The sequence below is a fragment of the Poecilia reticulata genome, chromosome 13 (genome assembly GCF_904066995.2).
Source record: "Poecilia reticulata chromosome 13, P_reticulata-male-v2, whole genome shotgun sequence".
Taxonomy (NCBI): domain Eukaryota; kingdom Metazoa; phylum Chordata; class Actinopteri; order Cyprinodontiformes; family Poeciliidae; genus Poecilia; species Poecilia reticulata.
Window position 1 is genome coordinate 6,547,765 of NC_088842.1, and position 23,839 is coordinate 6,571,603.

The following is a 23,839-nucleotide window of genomic DNA, read 5'->3' on the forward strand; positions in this document are numbered from 1 at the left end:
ATAATTGCTGTTAACTTGCCAAGATGTAGGATATTAAAACAACTTTTCTTTTCTTGCTTTGGAAGAAAGAAATTTAAGTTTTTTTTACTTTTCAATAATACATTTTCCTCAATTTGGGATTTTTCTAAACCATTCTGGGCAGAATGTGTCAAATATTTCACAATGTGACCTCTAGCTCCCAGACGAGAAAGTCAATTAACAAATGTGACTTTTATTTTAATAAGGAAATATTAGCTGGCGGTTATTTATTATCATTCATCACATTTGTCACTTCAGCCTCAAACTGCGGTTTTCTGTTGTAGGAGGATTTAATTTTGCTCACAAGATTGAAAATATCTAATTAAGATCCCTCTAGGGCGCTATTTTTCCATTTACCTGCACATCATTAACTCCCCATTGCAAAGACTTTTTTTTTATACTGTTTTGTTTCCTCGTGGGTTTAATGACAGACGTTTGTTGTCCACTCCGTCTCTTCTTGGGCGGCCAGAGATAATGATCCTTAAAATCCTGGTGTTGGTTTAATTCCCCGCTGAAGAAACGCCGGTCCGTGGGGGTCTGCTCTGAGCAGCGGGTTCCCACAGGTTTCGAGGCAGTCATTAATGAACAGTTTCAAAGTCACAGATGGAAGGAGGCAAGACCCGATTCATTACTCTCAGTTCAAGTCAATTCTTGTGAGAGCAACAGTCAAGACGACAGCATAATTTAGAATAGCTGAGCGCCGTAACGCAGCTGTGGACAAACTGGTGAATATGTAGTTATTAGGCCTATAGTTGGACTTCAGCATAAAGATTGTTTGAGGTTTTATTTTTCATTATAGGGCTGTTGGTTGCAGAATGCATGCACTGCCTTGCATAAATGTTTATAACCCTTGACCTTTTTTCATATTTTGCCAGAAACGTTAGTCTCTTATTTGCAGATCAACACAAAAGTATCCATAGTTGTATAGAGTAAAGAACATTTTGCATGATTTTCAATTTAATTAAGAAAATGCATATCTGGAAAAAGTATGACAAGCATTTTTATTTGGCACCCTTCCACTTTTTTTTTTGTTTTGTTTTTTTTTTTTTGTTTGGGCTATGACATCTATTTTTTCTTATCAGTTTTTAAAAATGCTAATAATGACATATTCAGGGTGGCTCCACATACCCTTCTAGAGAACTGACTGGCATCCCTGTTGCTTATAAAGTAAAGCATCCTCTCATCATGATGCTGCAATGATGTTTGTCCGTAGGAAGAGAATGTTCAGCAAGACCTGAAGATTTGCTTAAATGCCACGCACAGAGTTTTGCTTTTTGGGACAAAAAAGTACATTCTGGTGTCATGATCTGTCCTGATAAAAACTTCTTCTGGCCTCTCTGACATACAGACCAGATATGAGGTGTGCAGTTGAAGGTGATGTCAGTCTCGGTGCGCAGACCTTCACTGGAAAAATGACGTGCATTTTCAGATTCAAAACCTTCAATGTGAGTTTTTCTTTTGCATATCTGGCTAGAATAAGGCTTAATTTTGAAATTGCAGCAGATTTCTTAAATATTTAGCTAATCAAGGAGGATTGGTGGATGGAAAAACCTATAAAGAATAATAATAAAAAAAAAAACGGGATATGGAATATGTTTACCAGAGTTACCCTAACTGAGACCTGTAAAATACTTGAATCGTATTGAAATCTTTGAAATTCCATTATTTGAAGACCTTTAAGCCTAAATCGGCCATAAATAAATCTTAATAAAATACATTGAAGTTTATTGGGTTTTTTAATTTGACAAAATGGGCTTGTACTCGCACTGTCTATGTTTCTCCCACTGGGTTTTGAAGATGAATGTTATAATGACAGCCCCTCCAGACTAGCAGCAATCGTAGAACTGTCTGCTGAGCTCATCAAACAAACTATTTAGTCCAACGCTCCTAAGAAAAACAGACTTTAAGCAGCATAATGGAAAAGCATTTGATGAGGTGCTGGAGGTGGAGCTTCTTAAAGAGACGGAGTCCCAATTTCAAGGCATCAAATTGCAAAGTCAAGTTATGATTGACATGCACAGTGTTTTTGTTACAACTGAAGGTAAAATAAGGAAGGAACTTGATAGTACAATCTTGTGCCTGGAAAATGCATAATACCGCCACTTTAAGAAACAACGGCTTTCCCTCTTTAACGACAGACCCAAAGCTGCTGAGACATGGCCGTCTTCCTGCTGCAGAGGCATTTTAATTTGACTATTTTGGCGCAGTCCTGTGGGACTTCTTCAAATGAATAGTGTATCCTTGGTGGGCCGTTGTCTCGTACTCTTTGCAGAGTATTAGCTGTTTCAGCTCTGCTCTCGCTCAAGTGCTCATTTGACAAGTTGGGCTGCGGCCCTTTTAATGGCTCCCCGATTCATCCTGCAGGGCATCAAACGGCACTCGTTTCTTTGTCAAACCAATGCCGTTCTGCGCACTAATAATCTTGATCTTTGATTAACGCTGCTGTAATGTGATTATGTCTGCTGCTTCCTGTTTGATGGCTGAACGAAGGCTGCTAGCACCGTGAAATCTACACCCACATCCGCCTGTGCGGATGCTCTTGTCCATTAGGTGGCAACAGCACATTTAGGGAGGGTCACGCTGCCTCTAGTCTTACCGCCAGCCAGGGGAGTCTTTTCTTTATCCAGTCCTTTATCAGGTTTATTCCCAGGCCTTGATGCAGCCACCCTCAGACACTTCCCATTATCTCATTTTAGTCCAGCTGACATTTTCCGTCTTTCTTATCAGGGCTCGAGTATTTCCACTTGCCACAGACGAGTCATAAAGTTGGGGCAGTAATTACAGGAGCCTGGGAGCAAACAAACAAGCTTTGCCAGTAGTCCAGTAAAGATGATGCCTCATTAATGCATCATCTTTGTTGTTGTTGTTTTTGTTTTTTTTCCTGGATTTTACAGTGTTATTACGAAGGTATGGGTCAGCTTTAATTAATACAGAGTGATTTAAACCGTCATTTAGTAGTGCTAATTTATTCTCAAACCAAAGTGCTACATGCAGCTTTTTGCTGGGCAATGAAACGGTTTCACTAATTAAATTACATTTTTGTTCTGACTTTGGAAATGCGCACGTGTTGTTGTGGCCCTACTAACGGCAGGATGTCACTGTTTTGGGCTTAAAGCAGCAGTATGTACATTTTTATATCGGGTCATTATTTTGTGACAGTATAATGTAAGGTAGATTATCTGTGAAAAGACAACACTCTTCCACCTCCTCCCTGTGCTTCTATTGACCTGTCACATGTGACGTCACACTGTTCAGAAGGCCCACTCCGCCATGACAGACGCCAAGAAAACCTATCCGGTTTAACTCGTGTAAAACAGGTTGGTGGCGTAACGTCACTTTTATGTAGCTGATTTCATGTAATAGCCATAAAGTGCTGCACAAACAGATGAGGCTGAAAACTAATGTATCGTATGTGGATTCCCACCAAACGCTTTTTACAAGGTGAGAAGATTAACATTATACTTTAAGTAATTAAAATGAGTAATATGCAATCAAACATTTCATTGTGGAAAAAGAACGTGTCTAATTATTACTAACCCTGGACAGAATGCCAGACCATCATGTAGCCTAGCATGTATGAAAAGAAAAAAAACACAAAAACTGGTTAGCATCTAGGCATTTGTACGCTTTTAAATGTCCGCTCCAGTGTAGGAGGAAACGCTGTTTGACATAGTGGTATAAATCACGTGGCATGAATTTGAGAAAAATTGTTGATTTGATCAAATCAACAAACGCATCAGGAGGGAGAATGTATGGGTTGGTATCTAAACTTGCCATTTCCAACTTTTGTAAATGCTGTCCGAGCCCCAACTAGTTGTGCTACGTCCATAGACAATAAAGCTTGACTTGAACAAGTAGAAGCCACGACTATATAGGCAAAAATTGTGAAAACAGTCACTGTTCAATACTCCTGTCCTTCACTTCCAATGTCCGTCAAGATGCCTTAATGCGATTAAGTGATGTTGGAAATGTTTGTTTGCCATTTGCAGGAATGCAAGCCTTCCAATCGAAGCCAATATACAACCAATCAGAGCCAAGAGGAGGGTCTTGGCACTGTTGATCATGCTTATGGTCATGCTGCTCAATGTGCTAATGGCAGAGAACTCACTGTTCCAGGAAAGCCGTTTAGCCGTCATCAGTGCTAACTAACCTGACACAAGCTTGATTGACAGCAATAAGACCCTCCTCCTGGCTCTGATTGGCTGTTTCAGGCTTTGCGATGTATTTCTGCAGACGAGAATAGAAGCACTAAGAGGAGGCAGAGGATGTTGATCGTTTTATTTTTCATAGATTCTGTCTCATACTGTCATGACAAAGTGACCGCTTTAACACATATAATAAAAAAAAAATATATATATATATATTTATTTATTTACCAAAGTTGCATTCTGCAGCTTTAATATAACCTTTTGTTGTTTTTTTTTATGCCGCCAGCATTTTTCATTGCATTTTTATTTAATCCAAATCTTTGAGAGAGAAAAAAAAACTAATCCAAACTTGTTCTGCACCTTAAATAAATAAATTAATCATTCAGGTTTATCTTGCAAGGGTAACGTTTATTTACAATTCCAAGATATATTGACTTTTAGTGGAGCGGCTGTTAGTGATGAGACATACTTGCTGCAAAATATCTGCCTGACTAATACCTTGAGACATCTTTAGACGTCTGAGCCCATGCTCGGCAATATATTATGACTCACCAGAACACAATGGTCCTTGTTTACATCCCAAAACCTTCATTGTTTACAATGGAAGCAGGTTCTGTGTTTGACAGCATGTCATTTGCTTTAGATGAAGGGACTATCAAAATGTCACAGAAGATGGAGGAATGCTATTTGTTGTCTCTGCCACTCTCAGCTTAGGCATGAGAGTCTTAGCCTGGAGCTGAGAACACTGCTTACTTGGGGTTTCCTCCTCATCCCTTCCTGCTTGTTCCTCAGACACGTCTCTGCTCCCGTACTGTCCGCGAGACACATCAACACGCTGGATTTTGACATGTTTGCAGCATGTATAGCACAGCTTGGTCTTAAACCCTTTAGTGTGCAGGTATCTGTGTGTCTGTAAATGATGCTGCCTATTTGTTTTCAACTAAGCGTTGGCACGGTTAAACTTCGCAATAAATCTATTGCATGATAATGAGCTTAATCATTTCCATTCTGATTATTTTTTTCAATGTCAGTTACATTTATGTAGTCTTTATAGTCTATTTAATCTATTTTTCAGTTGTGTGTGATTTCTATTTTATATTTCAGTTTTTTCTTTGTCGTTCTATTCTTTTGGAATATTTAAAGTGTTCCAGTGTTGAGTGTTCTTCACAAGATTAAAGTTTATTGATCTTTGACATGGCGATCTAGCATCATTATACTAGCATTATTATTACCATTTTCAAAATGATCTCAAAACAACAATATTATTGTTTATCAAAATAATTTCTGGGACCAATTTATTGCCCAGCAAAGTCTATGTCAGGCCTTTGCAATGTCACAAATCTTCCTCATTTCTGCTGAAATGTGTGAAATACTTCTGATCTTAACTAGTTTAAAACATAAATTGCTGTAGATTTAAATCACTGTCAAAGTACCAGGGCTGAAATGATTAATCGTGATTAAATGAGTGATACTCAGAGCAGCAACTTAGTCAATAAATATATACATTTGCATCTAACATAAAAAAAAAAATTCTTTGCCTGTAAATATGTTTCACCCAGAACTAAAGTTCTAGCTTCACCTGGCACAAACTCTGTGTTTAAAAAAAATTTCCTATTAAAAATGTCTTGCTTATTAATCGGTTAATCTAAAAAAAAAGATCAATTAATCTACATATGATCAAACAGTCTATAGAAATGCTATGTTGTATTACTGGCAATAAAATGTTTATTTTGCTTGAAAAAGGAATTGAATCATTTTTGTTTTTGCATTTTTTGTGTTTCTATTAATGTACATAAAAGGCTTACTCGGTTAAATGAAAAATTGCAGAATGTGGCAATTTTTTATCTGATTACTAAATTAGTTAGTAGCAGCCCCACAATATTAACCAATTCTGCTAAATTGCTACATGATTTTTTTTTTCTCCCCTTCAGAGGCATTCCTCTTCTGAGTTGTCCAGAAATTTCTTTTTTTTTTTTCATCGCGTCAAGGCAGCTTAGCGATTGCTAGTGCAATTAAAGCAAATCTTTACAGGTACACAAGCGGGGAAATCAAACGCCACTGGAAAGAATCGTTCACATTCGTCAGAGGTGGCAAGCGGCTTTGTACAGGCTACAGTCTGAATATTTAATTTTGAATATTTTCAATTAGTCACGCCTGCAGGAGAGGAGACGTTCTGGTCGTATTTGCAATCCAACCTCCTTTCTGCATAAGACTCCGCCTCGCGCCAGACTACTAAGCTCTGTTGACTTCTGACCTTTTTAACCTGAATTATCCCTCTGCGTTTTACCTCCATCCATCTCAGTTCTCCTAGTGCCTTTTCTTCTTCTGCCTCCTCTTGTCTTTTCTCCAGTTTCTGAGAAAATTGCATGAAAATGGGTTTCTGATAACAGCACTGACCCTGTCCAACTCATCTGTCTGCGCTGTTGATTCATTTCAAAAGCTTCTGGGCCTTCTCTGCTCTCAGATCAGCCATCTATGCTTTGACAAAGGCAAACAAGATTCCCCGCTTGGAAAAAGGTTTGTTTGTTAAGTGGGCACCCTGCAGTCCTCTGAAGACATGTAAACAACGGTGTATTATTGTGCCTCATTCTTTGGTTCGAACTTTGAATTGAATTCTAATGCCGTTCATAACTGGATCTGTTATGCCATGCATTTTAATTAATTAATGTATTTTTTCCCTCGAATGTTATGCTGAATTGTGCGCACTACTTCTTCTGATTAGTTCCTTGCCTGCTGTTCGCTGCAGTCATCACCTGAAGTTAGGGGGCCGGGTCGAGCCGAAATTATTAGCTTCATGATTGGTGTTTAAACTTGCAGTATAACCAGCAAAGGGTAGATCAAATGTAAATGTAGTCTAAATAGGTGATTAGGTAGTTTATGAGAAAAAATAAGGGACAGACTTTATTGGACTGTTAACAAGCGCAACACAAGCCCCGCCCTGTTCCGCTCCTATCAATCGCGTATGATTTGCACCCGTCTCACCCAAACAAGCAAAATGGAGCTGGAAGATTCAAAGCAAAAGCTACAAAAATGACAGACGTTTACGCTGCTTACTCAAATTATGCTCTGAAAACCAAAGCAGTGAAATCTTGCTTAAAATAATGTCTTTTTTGCTTTGGGCCAATCAGTGGTGGAGAAAGTACTCAAAAAATGTACTTAAGTAAAAGTACAAATACACAGTCAAAAATGTACTTAAGTAAAAGTCAAAGTACCACATTAACATTTTACTTAAGTAAAAGTAAAAAAGTCCTGGCTTTTAAAAATACTTAAGTATTAAAAGTAAAAGTACTCGCTGAATGCATTACCTAATCGCTAATATCATAAAGTGTGCCGATCGCATTTAATTTTAATACATCAGAAATGTGCCATTTTAATTAACACTACCACAGATTAAACATGTTCTTATTGTGTTTATTCTCTGTAACAGTTTAGTCTTAGATATGTGATTCTATGAATCATAATTTCAGGGATGGAAACATTTTGTCTCCTGTCCTGACATAGCATGAACTTCATTAGTCACATTTATTTAGAAAGAAATCTAACTGAAAGGGGATGTAAAGAAGGTGCGGGCGGGGTGGAGGACATGCAACCAAGGAGCCATGTAGCAGAGTTGTAGTCAAGACCACCGAACCCGAGACCAAGACCAGCGCCTCGCGCTAAATGACACAATAACATTAAGTTTACCTATCAAAATTGGTTTTCAGATTGATCTGAAAGATCCACATTCCCATAAAAACACCTAGATATTAAATACTTAGAGCTGAAATATATTTAACCAGTATCAATTAAAACTCACTTCATTCTGTTTTGCTTTCATCGCTGTGCTACAATCCGCAGAGGTCTCCTGCTATTCCTAGAAAAATAACGCCCTGGGCGGTTGCCCATATTGCATATGTCAGAAACCACAACTGAAACATCGCAATTAACGGTAAATAACGTTCAACTATGAACACTGTCCAACGTTCAACTTTTACTTATTCAGCGATTAAATGAATGTCTACCGCACACTGTGTACCGCAGTGTACACAAGAACAAAGAACGGCTCTCAGTGAGGCTTCAGTCCTTAGGACTTAGTAAAGATCCGTCCAGAAGAATCGGATCGTTCCTGAATGTCATATCACTATATTGCAGACTTTGGTCACAGCGTTGTCCCATATATGCGACACCTCAGTCAACACCTCCACACAATAATTCAGCGCATGAGTGACAACTTTTTTTCATCAGATGCAACATGTGTCTCAGTACAGCTAGCTTTGCTAGCACAGATCTTACCTTTCTTTAAGCTTTCCTTCCAAGTGACAAAAGTTGGACGAAGTCCCCACCGTCTGTGAAAGCGAAGCGCTGCTGATTTTACATGTCGCCATATCAATTTATGCAGCGCTATTATATTATAGACAAACATCTCCTCCCGCTCAGAGGAAACCACTGCGCATGTCTGGAGCTCCGCGTGCGAGTAAAGGTGGAGCCGATGGGTGACAACAGACACTAAGTCACGTTATTGCTCGGATTTTACGGCGCCACCTTAAATCCCTGAACTTCACATTTTAACGGAAAAAAAGAGCAACGCGACTTGGATGTAATGAGTAACGCGACAGTTTTGTAGAAATGTAGTGAAGTAGAAAGTACAGATACTTACTGTAAAATGTAGTGGAGTAAAAGTAGAAAGTCCCCATTATTAAATCTACTTAAGTAAAGTACAGATACACGAAAACTGTACTTAAGTACAGTAACGAAGTACTTGTACTTCGTTACTTTCCACCACTGGGGCCAATGGCCTATAATTAAGCTTAACTTGGACTGGATCTGGCTCAGACCCCATGTCTATGGTGTCAGGTTGTTTTGTTTTTTTTGTACAATCTAAACTATAAGGTGGTTTGAACTTTTGGGGTTAAAACAGGAGAGCATTCAATTATTTTCACTTCTGATACAGAAAAACGGTGCCGAATTTCCTTTTCTTTTTGTAACAGACATAAATGTACTGAGTTACAAATTTATTTGATAACTCTGCAGCAGTACAGCACACTTAAATATGCCAATACTTTCACAGTCTTGGTCAAACATGTAAAAACAACAAAACTTTAATTTGTTCAGTCGGTGCAATTAAGAGTAGAACAGCCAATATAAAATAAGCAGTAAAGCATGATGTCACTCATAGTGCAACATATAGAAATATACTGAATAGATCTGCCCTCATGGATCGGGCATGTTGTCACCAATATTGATTTAGAATTTTTTATTATTATTTTTTTTTCAACATTAGTATCGATACAAATATTGTATGGATGCATCTCCAGTTAAAACATCAAAGTCATACATGAAGTTGATCATGGGGTCCAACAGAATCTTGTGGCACAAAATCTCACTGTAATAAAGAACCACGTGTTACTGAAGGTGAAGTGCCTCACAAAACACGAATCGGTTACTTTTCATATGAAGTGTATCGTCCCATCAGGAGTCTGAGGTGTTGATTTGAGTGTTTTAAGTTTAATAAGTTAACTTTATTAGGGTTGGGCTCAAGAACCGAATGGCACCAGTACAGTTTGGATTCTCCCAAAATTGTTCAGATTTTTAATGTCAATTCCTAGCTTGGATTCCTAGTCTGTGAACACCATTCAACAAATATGAATCTTTTTCTTTCTTTTTTTTTTGTCTTTCTTTTTTTCACCGCTGAATCTAACCGAATGCCGACTTTGATTCATGCAGGTTTGACAAGGAAGGACACGCCATGGAAGGACAGTCCCTGACGGAGGTGAGGGGTGCCGGCGGAAGACTCACGGAGAACTGGAAGTCCTTGGCTGACGTGAAGTCGGAGCATCTGGGCCACAGCGACAAGGTACGCACACACACACACGCACACACACAACTTTGTTTTGAGATATATAAATGCAGTAAATCTGAACGGTATTTTTCCCTCTACTTTTTAATACATTTTCCAAAATTTCAAACCACTTTCCCACATTGCCATCCTTGGATGTGTAGGATATTGAGGACAGAGATTAAGTAAATACAATTTGGATTAAGGCTTGAACATTAAAATGTGGGGAAAAATGAAGCGCTCTACTTTCCAAAAACACTGTACATTAACATTGGTGGTGTTCAACAAATATTGTTGTTCTGTGGTAACTTTTGGGATGTTTATGAAAACCCTAATGTATCCTTAATTATTCAGGATTTTAATTTTGTTATAAGCTTAAAGCATCCAATTTTGTAGCTTTTTCTACTATTTACACCTCCGGAAGGATTTTAGCTAACCCTTAGTATAATGATTTGTTTTTAAATCAATAATATTGCTGCACCACCATGTATATATTTCTAATCAAATCCAAATGGCATTTATCTCCGGCTGCTCATTAATCCCTCTGCTCTGTAGAGGTCCACTTACCGCTCTAGTGTATGTACCTGCTGAAAGTCACATTTATCTCTGGCATCGATCGCCAAGATTACATAGGCATCATTCCTTGCACCTGTAATGAAACGACTGCCCCCACAATAGCCAGGCAAATGCATTTTCTTTCATTTCCACCTTCTTATTTGCAGCTGAAGGAAACTGAAGTGGAGAAATATTCTCAAGGAGAAAAGGGTGACGTGCGGGCAACACGTTAACTTGAGTAATTTGGCATAATTTACAATGCACTGCACTATAGTAATTATCGCAATATGAAGAAAAATGTTTTATTAAGACGGGGGCGGGAATGAATAGATTTATCCAATTATGATGACTGTGAAGCTGTGGGACCTTGTTGATTTATGTTTGGGTGTACAATCAAATTGGGGATGAAATGCATTGATTACACAAGGGAAGATGCCTTTAATCTTTGGCTAAGTGAATAATAGTATGATTTGTTAAATTGGTAATGTAAAGTACATTTACCAGACTTCTCTTTATGCTTGAAGCTGTGATGTGATAGCTGTGATCGTAATACTAATGCTAGGGTTCAGTAGCGGAACAAGTCAGCCGGGGGGCGGGGCCAATGACCGGGCCCCACACGTGCATCACCTGCGCTGCTGGAAACAGTCGAGCGGGGGGGTGGGGTGAGGTTAGGTGAGGTGGGTTGGGGCTGCGGTTTGGGCCGCATTTCTCATTTTATTTTTACCCAGGAAGCACATTGACTAAACCGTGAGTCAAACAGTCACTGGGACTGACTACTATATATTCCATTGAGGGACAGTAACTTTAACATTACATACACCTTTCTGAACAGACGAGGGCGCACTTTCTCCGTCTATAATCAGACATTAAAGCAACTTGAAACAATTCCTCCCTCCCTGGCACCTCCAGACCCGGGCCCCCATGGGCACCCATCCGGGCTGGGGAGCAGCCGCCCCCCCAAGCCCCCCCATAGCTCCACGCCTGCTAGGGTTGTTTCCTATCATGCTGTGTTCTGCTTTATTTTTGCATATGTATATTTGAAAGTACCTAAGTTGCTCTGTTCCTTGGAGAGCAACACAGAAATATTAAATCAGAATATAAAAGAAAAGTACATTTACTTCAGGAATTGGTTTCAAAGCGCAAAAACTAATTGATTGATTACATGGACATATTCCAAGCTTTTCTAATTGTTGTGGCATACAGCTAATGAAAACCTAAAATTCAGTCTTTCAATAATAATGATAATAATAAAAGGGGTTTAACAAAGAAGTTTTATGATGTAGTTAATTATTGGAAAGACTGCTGTTCTAATATTTGTTCAATAAACGGATATCGACACAGTCTACAATGAATGTAAATCCCCACATAGAAAAAAGAAAAGTAAAAAAAAAAAAAAAAAGGGGCATCAGTTTTGCTGGCCTTTTTTTCCTCTAATTCAACAGCATTTAATTGCCAAATGATGGATTATTGAGTATTTTACAATTTAAGTGTCAGCCTTGAGTCTCCTAATGTTTAACTCATAATACTAACTACACAAACTGAAGTTATACTGCAATCAAGCTAACAGCCTAATGTTGGCACCCAGGGGCGCCAGAAGTAATGTGGAATTTCATAGATTACAAAATTTGTCACAAGCCAATTGTTGGGTAACGTAAACTTATCAGTAATGGTAACGTTATTTATAAAGGGCTTTCAAACCAAGTGCTGAGCAATTACAAAAACCAAAACCTATACAGTTTAAAAACTGATGAAATGCCAAGAAAAGCAGTAAAAGCAATAAATATAAAATTTCAACGCCTGACAAAGTGAACTTATCAGTGCGGTGAGCCTTCAGGGTAAGATGCCTAATGTTTTGTCTAAGTTCAAATCCACATGTACCGCCATCTCCCTCAGCAGTTCTTCTGTCAAAAGTGTTTTAGCCTACTTGGTATAAGTCCATAGATCCTTCCTGGGTTTGCATCCACCAAGCCTCTTCATCTGACTTGCAGCGTCTGCCACAGTATATTAATGATTTAAAAGCCATTCAGGTGGTGGGTGGGACCAAACATGAACAGAAATTATGCTTTTTAACTTTTGACTGACAGATTACAAACACAAAAGGCAGAAATGTTGTACATTTTCTACGTCTGACCAACCGCCCGCTGTCATTTTGTCTGCTTTCGCCAATGACAAATGACGTTTAGTCCTTAAAAGCCACGTTTTTTTTTTGTTTATTTTTTATCGTCATAGAAAAAGATGGCCGTCAATGAAATAATTATATCGTTAACAAAAACCACTCAGCTGGAGGTGACGCTTAGAGAGCCACTACAAAGATTGCATACAGCTGTTGTATTTCTTGTGTTAGGCCACTCCTAAACCAGAGATGAAACCAGAAAAATCATGCCTTAGAGAAGAGGAGAAGAGAGGTAGGGAGCCCAACCTATGAGGTCCTGTGTGAAGTTTCCCGTTAGATTTCATTTAGGGGAAATCATGCCGTCTGCTGGTGTTGGCCCTGTGAGTTCAGGATATTCTGTTTATTACATAATCACGCTTTTCAGTGTGCTAACTATTCCTTTTCTGTTAATTGGTCTCTTGTAATTTTCGGAACCAGCTCCTAGCGATACTCATCCAAGTTAATAAATTTAAAGGCATAAAATGTTGTAATGTGTAATTAATCTATTTCAGTTCAACTGTTTGAATAGAACTACTGAGACACTTTTAATTTTTGATGATTTCTTATTTAAAATGTAGCAAAATATAAATATTTCACCGTTTTTAATGCTCGCCTATGTCAGGTGAACTCTGAAAGTTCTTCTCCCTCTAAATCTTGAGCTGCTTGTTTCTTGTTGGCGTGTCATGTAGCAGAGTGTGGTTATGACAAAGCACCGCTGACTCTGCCACATCCCATAGGCGATGGCAGGGAGGGTCAGGCTTCTCAAGACCCCGCCGAGCAAATTCCTGTCACTTTTTGTTTTCGTCGCAGTCTTTGTGCCAATACTTGAAGTATGCACGCCGACGCCGTGCCCCTTCTGAGAGCAAGCGGCCACAACTCGCTTGTCTGTTTTGACGCTGCATTTATAACAATATGTTAAAGAGACAAGAAAAACACTTTATTTTCCTTCCTCACAGATCAGTCTCACACTAATTGGAGACGTTTACATTAATAGACTCATTAGAAGAAAAACAAACAGTGGAACGTAACGACTTCTGAAGTTTTTGTTTAGCAAAATGGTCATTAAACATTCAGCCACTGGAGGTTTTTTTTTTTTTTCTTCTTTTGACGTATTGATATCATGTACCCATTTTAGACAACTTCTTTGTTTTGCAAATCGCAGCAGACATTTTTGGTCTAACGGATAGATGGCACGTCCACATCCTGAGCTCCGGCGTGGACCGTTATCCTTTTATCGCGCCCTGCAGTGGCCTAGATCTTCTTCTGCATGGGATGTTCAGCGTGGATTTGGAGGGAATTTGAGCCACTCTTATCAGACAGATGTTAGGGTGCGACAAAGATCTGTTGCGAAGGAAAAGACGGGTGATGCAAACTTATTCGCTCTTATTGAGACAATTTGTCATCCAGCTGGAACACATCCGGGTGTTTTTATGTTCATGAGTTTGTTTTATTGATTTGATCTGCTTTGGTAAGCATGTACAACATCTTACTTTGTGTCTACAAATTCGTCAGTTTGTTGCAGTTTAGCTCATGCAAACTGAACGTTTTTACTGATGCATACACACAATTTGAGTTGATGTGGGATTAATGGGTTAACTTTGTAGTTAAAGACAAAATTTGTCGTTTTTAGAAGAATCCTGAAATGTTCAAGCTAACATCCAGTGGCGTTCATAATTCGCTGCCACTGCCATGGCGACTGTGTATACGGTATTTTCCTGGAGGTGTTCAGAGCTGTTTTTGTCCAAAACAGTTTGAATTATGGCTAAAATGTAGAACACATTCCTACATGCCATCTGGGAGACTTTAATGTTTCTGTTTTTACTGTATTCGGCCTAGTTTGGATGTTTTTCTCCTAAGCGTCCTTCTTGGTCAGATATACTTCATAGCAAAGACATATGAAGAATATCTGAGCTCTTATCTTAATGTCAGTCTTAAATTACACAAACTGGACATTTTAACAGGTGGTCTCATACTTTTGTATCCACGCTACATTATTCCTCAGAATACTTTTGTAAAGCAGTTTAACCAGCAACGTTCTGGTCAGGATTGCAAAACTGCATCTCCTTTTTCTTTTAAGGTATTTGTTCATCTAATAAAGTGGATTTGTTTCCCTCTCCTTGTTTAGGCTGACTACTACTCCTGCATAGCCACCATCGTGTTTCTGCGTAAGGAGAACTGTCTTTATCAGGCCTGCCCAACCCAGGACTGCAACAAAAAGGTGGTGGACCAGCAGAATGGCATGTTCCGCTGCGAGAAGTGCGATAAAGAGTTTCCCAACTTCAAGTACCGCCTCATTCTGTCCGTAAGTGACTTAAAACCTGGCGCCCACTTTGCACCAATATGCTTATTATTTTTTTTTTCTTCTCTATTTCCGTTTTGGCTTCAGCTGAGGTTGTTTTTTTACGCTTTAAATTATTTTGTCTTATTTCTTAATACTTTGTCCTTCTACATCCTTAAACCGGTGCTTCTCTCCCTTTAGCCCCTCTCTCCGTCTCACAACGTTGCCTCTAACTGCTCTCCGCAATTAAAGTTAGAAATGTTGAAGCTACATCTGTGAAACACTGTAATGAGGACCAGATTTAATTTGACTTGAGGCTTTTTACAACTTTATGTTTGACCACTGCAGGCTTTTGTATACTCCATTATCCTATTGCATTTTCACTGATGAACACAAATATAATTTTTTCCAGCTCGGTTAGAAAATAACCTTTTTTTTTTTTATGTGAAGATGACTACAAAAGCTTGGTCAGCAGCAGGATTACAAAAGGCAGACTTCTTAAATGGATTTTATTATTATTTTTTATTTCGTAGCTCTCACCACTTAACATATTGTTCTTCACAAGCAGTCGGAGAAGCTGTGAATTTGCTTCCACGCTGATTCTGTGTGTGTTTTTTGCCAGGATAACCAGCAGGATATACACACTGTCTTCTAGCTGCAATATCGGGCAAAACATCACACTTTAAACACTTCACCGTTTTAGTTTTTTTACTTTTTTTTATTCACTGTTGGATTTTTCTTTCTGCCATGTCATTTGTCAGGCCAACATTGCGGACTACGCCGACAACCAGTGGGTGACTTGCTTCCAGGACGGCGCTGAGGCCATCCTGGGCCAGAACGCCGCGTACTTGGGCCAGCTCAAGGACTCGGTGAGTCTCTTCTCTCCAAAAATTCATTTGGTTCTTTCAGAGAAGTGAAACTGTCAGTTGAAAAAGTAAACCTCAAGTTTTGCTGTTTCCAAACATGCCTGGACTTACTTTTAAAGATGCTGTGTCTCTGCTCTTCCATGCATGCTTTATAAGAAATCCCAGCAATTATTTCTAAGTATTGATTGTTTTTCTTTGCGTTGGTTCGTCGAAAACGAGAATTAAAAAGAATACATTTGCTCGTATTTCAGAATGAATCGGCATTCGACGAGATCTTCCAGCAAGCGAACTTCAACACTTTTATCTTTCGCAACAGAGTGAAGCTGGAGACGTACAATGTAAGTAAAACAGTTCCAACCAGATGCACATTAAAACTAATTCCAGTGTATTTCATGTAATAAAACACAAAATATGCCTGATGATGAATGGATTTTTAAAATATGTTCTTTGAAGAATGTAATAAGTATATTACGGTATTTAGCCCCGCAGGTCAATACTTTGTTTGTAGAACCAACTTTGAATGCCTTTACAGCATCAAGTCTTTTGTTTTGTGCTCCTAATAGTTTTGCAGATCTAAAGAGTTTGTGTCAATTTTTTTCATTGCGAAAAGTCTCGAGCTCAGATTAGATAAAAACCCATCCATCCATCCATCCATTTTCTTTACACCCTTATCCCTTAGTGGGGTCGGGAGGGCTTAGATAAAAACCATCTGTGAAAATTAATTTTAGCGGGATTTAGGTCTTTACTTTGACTAGGCCATGTTTACACATGATTATACCGTGATGGTAAATCTCCAATTCAGTCTTGAGTCTCTTTCAACCTCCAATAGCACGGTTCCCAATTATGTTAGTCTAAAATAAAAAAATATATATACAAATTTAAGGCCTTCAAAAGTCTTAAAAAGAGCCTAATATTCATCTAAGGTCTTAAATTTAATTTAGCCTTAAACTAACTCTTCTATCATTTTAAATCATCTAGTCAGAAAAGATTGACTTCCATTGAGGGTTTTAGTTTTTTTTGTGGTGCAATATGAGAAAGTTGAAAAAGTTTTAAGTCTATAAATACAAAGCTAATGAATGACATGTAAAGCATAAATAAATAATGATGCCTCAAATTCTTTGAACATTTCTTTCTAAGCTTTAAAAAAAAAAAAAAAGACTGCAGCCCATTCATTGTAACAGTTTCCCTAATCATTAACAAATCTGCCTGGCTTTGTTGGTTGTTGCTGTCATTACCAATAAAATAAAAAAGCAGGTTTTTCTGTAGCTTTGAGGGATTCCTGCACAGCTTAGCAGTGGCCGCTGTTTCCTTTGGGCAACACAGACAGACGCTTGTGGATCTTTTTTTTCTTCTTCTTTTTGGGGAGGAAAACGTATAAAAGAATTGATTGGGCTGGGACTCTGAGCAGGAAGTCTGGAGGCAAGCCAGAGACGGCATCCGCCTTTAACACACAGAAGAGACCACTGTGTGTCCGTCACGGTCAGCGTGGCGTCCAAACTGCCAATGGCACAGCTTACAAGCATGTATTGGCCCATGTAGCCACAGCCTGGGTTACTTCACCAGAGACACCTGCAGCCTCACTGTTCACGTTTTTAACTGGACAGTCATGGAAGCGTATGCTTACATTGCTTTATGCAGACATTATGACACAAAATGGCAAATATTTAAATGAAAAGGCTTATATATCATCAACTAATTGCCTATATTTTTTTGACAAGTGATCCTTTTTTGCCTAAATTATCCTTTGCCAACAAAAGCGAAAAGTCAACTGACATGATATGCAAAGCGTTTTTTTGTGATGATAATGACTTACTGTTTCAATAAAATCTAAAAATTAACCTTCTAAGAGAATTTTTTTAGAACCAAAAAAGTTGTTGGTACTAAAATGTCATCTATCAGGGGAAAATTGCTAAAATCAAAGTCACTCAAAACTTAGTGGAAGGAAAAATAGCCTTGACAGGACGGTGACACTATCCTGTTATATTCTTTTGTTTAAGCCAGAAGTGTTTGTGTGAGTTAAGGAGCAAAAAGGCTGGACTGTTACTTTATGGTACGGTCGTCTTTTTAAACGATGAAAAAATATGCATTTACAGTACTTCCTGGACCAAAAATAAAGTAATCCTTTTTATTATTATTATTTTTCCCCTTTACAGCCCTCATGTAGAGCCACCACCAGATCGTCAAAATCCCTTTTTATAGCAACATTCTGCTGTTGCATTCGGCTCTTAACTTGAATCACCAATTAAAGGGTTTTATGACACAACAGTGTAAATGTGCACATTGTTGTTGTGGCTTTTTGTGGTCTTGATACTTATCATTGTTGTTACTCAAACTTTGGGACCGTTAATGATGTCTTGTACCTAAAGGCCACGTCTAGACGGATTGAATTGTTTCCTGGACTTTGTTTCAGTTTTATGTATATGTTTAAAAAAAGAAGTGATGTTGGAACAGTTTGTTATACTGATGTGCAAACATAATGCAGTATTGTCCTTTCAAACATTCTCCACAAGTCATGTTGACAACATGAATATGTTATCTAAACCCACCCACTCAGGCCGTTGTGCTGCCGGCACACGCAGCAGCTGTACGGAGTAAAACAATGATCACAATTTAGCCAATTTAGAGCACAGATGATTAGTTTTACTTGACCTACATTTGATGGATTTATGAATTGTACCAGATTGGATACAGAAATCATAATGATTAAGATCTTCTGTGGATGCAAAGATAATTGTGATGGATGAGCTATTTGTTATTGATCTCGTAAAGCTGTGGATTTTCTTTTTTTTGTTGTTTGTTTATGGTGAGTGGAGATGTGGACAACGTATGTTCTGGTTGAATATCTCACATTTGCTTTGGGCTTATTACATAAAATATTTTTACTTAAACATCGGTTTACCTTTTGGGACTTTAAGGGAAGTAGTTGCCACATCCCCCCGTTTTGGATAAGATCGGGAAATGGTTGAGTTTATCTTTACCTTCAGGTTTTTTTTGAAAGCGAGAATAAAAAGTTCTCCATTTTGTTGAACACATACATCCGCATATCTCTTTTGAAACGGAACGCACAAAGGTATATGACGGCTCTTTAAAGAGAGAGAACTGAAGTCCAAAGGGAGATGAGTTCGTTGTATTTTATCCCCTTCAGCGGCCGAGGATTAATGGAGAAAAAATTGAGAGTAACCTCAGTTTAAATGCAGGGATGAATGGCCCCGAGAGAAATGACCTCTCCATGTCTAGACAGCTGTGAAAGCTAAATACCATCGCAGTTCACACGGCTTCTCCAAATGTCTTGTTGGGGATGAAGGATGTTTGCATCCGTTTTTTTCTTTTTGTGATAAATACCATTTTACATGTTGGGTTTTTTCCCCTCAGTTAAGCAGTCTGGTGCTTAGTTTGTATCGTATACAGCAGAAATACACTTACATGGTTAACACCACAGTTTAAAAGATGCATGCTTTTTATTGGATTTACAGCTGCATGAAGGGGAAAACTCGCCTTTCGTTGTTGCCTTAAACATCTCTTGCATATGCTAAAGCTAATTGTTGTAGCTCATCGCCTGAGTTGTCACTGCAAATTCAGTTGGACTTTTACCAACTGGAGGTCAGATGCTGAAAAGTTTCAGGGACATCAGTAGCTGTGTTTCCATTATAAATGTGTGCAAAACTTTGTCTATTGAGCTAACGTGTAAAAAAAAATACAACTTCACAATTGTGTTGCTTCTGCTAAACAAGAAATGCAAGTAAAAAAATCACACCAGAATAAGTTTGTTCACACGGCAAGTCACAAAAAAACACCCAGTGCAATCATCCTCTTTAACACTTCCTGTTGACTCGTTTGTCGTTTCCACCAGTAGTAAAAACCGGTTGTTGATCACATGACTGGTGTGATGCAAAAAAAAAAATTGTTGCTGTTGCAGTTTAGTGAAATACTTATTTTAATACAACCAAAAAACCTACCTCATTCTAGTGCAAAAACTTTCTATCAAAAAATTTGAGATTTTTCGAAATTGCCATGTTTAAGCAAACGTGATTAAGCAAATTCAATTTTGAACCACCAATTTGCGCAATTTCACTATCAATGAAAACACACTTTGAGATATCTTTTTTTAAAGGGGCAATTTTTACTTGAGTTTTTTTATTTATTTTATTTTTATTTTTTTTACCCCAAACGGACGTTGATCAAATGTTCTTGTTTGACAGGACGAGTCGAGGATTAAAGCGACGGTGATGGACGTGAAGCCTGTCGACCACAGAGAGTACAGCAAGAGGCTGATCATGAACATACGGAGTATGGAAGCCAAGTAGAAACGGCACCAATGCAGATTATCAGATATGCTTTGTTTTTGTTTTTTTTGTGCAGGTTCCAAATCTGTTTCACTTTAGAATGTTAAATCCTATGTATTTTTGTTTATTATGCTTTTCATTAAATAAAAAGGTAAAGTAACTATTATGGGGTACTCTAAGCTCTGATGGACTGTTTTTCTTTTAACATAAAATCTTTATCCAATTTTTCCTTTTTTTTTAAATTTTTTTATTTTTTTTTACAGAGGTCAGTAAGCCACAAGTGAGAAAAGTGTGCTTCAAGTCAGCCAGCTGTTTGTGCATAAATTGTGGGGGAAGTGTGTGTCTGTGTTTAAGCGTAGACCAGCACAGTCACCAGCACTCTTTCACCCTCTGACGCACTTGCAGAAATGCCTGGGCTGGACCTGCACACCCCTGATAACATTTATGCTCACACATTTCTTTTTTTTTTTCCTTTTGTTGGCACCATTTCTCACATTCTTGCAGTCCACAAGCACACCGATGGTGCCGACTCAAACATGTTGGGTTTAAGTCATGGAAATTTCTTTTTGTCTTGTAGTTTCTTTTTTGTGACAAGTGTAAAAAATAAAGATATTTGTAATCAAGCTGCCTCATGGGGGGACAATTTGGTTATCAAATTGTTAAATGTGGGGAAAGTTGGTTTGCTTATAAAGGCAAAAAACGGACGAGTTAAAGAAAAAGAAAAGGGTTCAGCTTGTGGAGATTTATTCAACGGCAGGCGCATAATACCTTCTATAGCTTTCATGTTGTATTAAAGCAGAACATCAGTAATGCTGCACCTTCCCATTTTTCTTGCGATGGCATCGTTTCTGCTGCGCGCTGTATCTGCTGCCTGCAGTGTTCGGGGATAGATTGAGCCTGTCTCACAATGGAAAGAAATGGCAAGTTTTAACTTTAACAAAAGTATATTTGGATTTATTTTTTGCTAGCGATCACCTCACTATCCAGTTTTTTTTTTTTTGTGTTTTTTTTTTTTTGCCTACTTTGGTTTTCCAAGCCGGTTAATTTGGCCCTAAATGTAGGACCTGGTTTTAGAACAGTTCAGATGTGGCCATGGTTCTGTTGGGGCCCGCAATTGCAACATTTGAATCATTTTCAGCTGGTTTGATTCACTTTCACACCAGCAAACAATCTAAACCCTATGAAAAATCTGCTCTCCTCGCCTGCGGGGACGCTGCACCAAGAACCACTGAAGAAGACACTAAGCGTAACTTAATGTTAACGGTGACGTTAGATTTTAGCGGTTATCATACAATATTGAATTTTAATGCTGTAGACACAAAATTGAAATGTATAATTGATGACCTTCTCATGACCCCTAAAGAGAGATCATGTTTCTTCAACTCTCAAAATGATTGAGACAAAGAATGCTGCTCTCCTCTATAATAGGATGTCATATCTGATTTTTGACATGTATTAAAATGATAATTATGAACCCTTGCAATATTACCAGCTGTTTAGTTTAACATGCTTTATGCATATTTTCTATCCCATTATACACCTATTGTGTATATGGAGTCGTTCTGTACTCCATTTTACTTTTTCAGTATAATTTTCTCAAAATACAGTTGTAGGATTGATACAAAGAATAATAGAATTGGTCTTCAGTATTTCAATTTCCTGACCCCAGCACGTCTTCCTTGTCCTCGTTCAATCTTGTCCTGTCTTTTCTTACCTGTGCTTTTGCTACTTTCTCATCGCTGCCGTCTTTCGGTTTTGGTTGAAATGATTTACTGAAATGTAGATATTATTTCAACATTTCAGTAAATTATTTCAACCCAATTTACTGAAATTAGGTTTCAGCAAGGCTCATCTTTCTGATTGGCTGCCAGTGAAATCCAGGAGCTGCTTTGCTCCTAAAGTTGACATGAAAGAGCAAAATGGAAACAATTCTGACAAGAAAACAACAGAAGCAACCGTCCAGCAATCCTGCTGTGGGGAAAACGTGCTGCAAACCACCCCCCCTGAGAACTGAAATCAAAAGGTATGAAGCAGCATTATGCAAAACTAATGTAAAAATGATTAAATAGTGAATAAAGTGATAAAAAAAAGACACTAAGTTGTTTACATATTTTGTAGCATCGTCTGTGTGTTTCAAAAGGTCCAGAACCTAATGCTGTTTGGGGCACACTCTGTTTCTGGTTCTGAAGGTCCAGAAACTAAATGAGGTTCTACAGCAGAAACATCAGAAAGTTAATGGTTTGCATTGAAATTAAATCTAAACCGAGCATTTGAGATCTGTTGACTTACCTTAGCATAAATTAATAAAAAATAAAAACGTATTTGACAAAACTTTATTGATAATTTTTTAATAAGCAATTTATGGATAAACTATTATTTAAAGATGGATCCAAAGACCCAGTATCTTTGCAGAGTGAAGAGTTTTAATAAGCTGACACATTAAAAAAACTAAAAACTTCAAGTTATTTATTGTAATTTGGCACTTTTCACTCTCCATAAGAGTCAGGACATACTGGAGCAGCAGATCATATATATATATATATATATATATATATATATATATATATATATATATTTTTTTTTTTTTTAAAGTTGGGCAGGTTTTACATTGTTTCGACGGAAAACAGACCTGGCAACCAATGCCAAAGTGCCATGTCTGTTTATGAGCTTCAATATTAAATATTAGTGAGAAACACAGAAGGGTATAAGTAATGCTGATATTAAGGGTTGGTAATACCTATTTAAATTACATCTTATGTTAAATTGGGAGAGGGAAATAATGATAAATGCGAAGGATGTGGAGGAAAAGAAACGTATTGATGAATTGTGAAATATGAGTCTGAAAGGGAGGAAAATAGACTGACAAGACAGGAATGGAGCCTTAAATTAATATTGCGAACTGAAGGAAGTATAGAGAATATTAAAACATTTATTTATCTTCATGAACCAAATTTAAAAAAAAAGAATTTAATGGATGTGAGGTCGTGTTGCCACATACAGTAGGTGGCCTTGAAGTTGTTTGCCAGCGGCCGTAATAGAAAAGAAGAAGCAACCAGTGGAGTTTGGATGTCTGTTTGCACGCCTGGCCACATGGAGCTGTGCGGCTGACGCTGCGTACCTTGAGATTTTCCTTTGATAAAAAAAAAAGAAAGTTATTAGATTTTTTTTAAATCTTCTTCTTTACTATTAAAATTGTGGAGGGAAAAATGTATTTAGTTAAAAAAAAAAAAAAATCCTGTAGCCCACGTCGGTGTGCTCTGTGAGGATGGACACACATTGACGTTCTGAAAGCTAAATGTAGCCGTGAAGCTAGGTAAAAACGAATAAGCCGACTTTTAACCCTGCCGCAGTCCTAAGAGGTATCGAGAGGACGCCGCGTGAGCTTTTACAAGGTTTTAAATTCATAATGTTTTTATATCGTGGTTTCTGGAACTGAAGAACGCGGGACATCCATCCCCATCGCTTCTTCACCGTGGACCGACTGTGACAGCTGCCAGACAACACCTGAACCTGGGAATCCTACTCCTCCTGTGGATCACGTGGTTAGAGCTTATTACTTTCCTGTCTTTATTATTTAGTGTAATTTTTTTTTAAAAAGTAGGCATATAAGTGTGTGAGTGTTTTGCATTGCATGAGTTGGGCCTTGTGTGGACCAGATCCACTGTTTATGTGGACGTAGCTTTCTTGTGGCGTATTTGTGTGGGTTAGGTTTGCGCTGGTTTAT

General features: G+C 38.1%; 1 protein-coding gene across 1 annotated transcript in view; it reads left to right on the top strand.

Moving 5' to 3' along the window:
- rpa1 (replication protein A1) overlaps positions 1-20,294 on the top strand; it is a 29,661-nt gene extending 9,367 nt beyond the window's left edge. The window contains exons 13-17 of the mRNA XM_081614165.1: positions 9,870-9,999; positions 14,814-14,990; positions 15,728-15,835; positions 16,084-16,170; positions 20,032-20,294. Of these exons, the coding sequence (XP_081470291.1) occupies positions 9,870-9,999; positions 14,814-14,990; positions 15,728-15,835; positions 16,084-16,170; positions 20,032-20,136 (607 nt within the window). The 3' untranslated portion in view covers positions 20,137-20,294. The remainder of the gene's footprint in view (positions 1-9,869; positions 10,000-14,813; positions 14,991-15,727; positions 15,836-16,083; positions 16,171-20,031) is intronic.
- Positions 20,295-23,839: the final 3,545 nt, after the last annotated feature.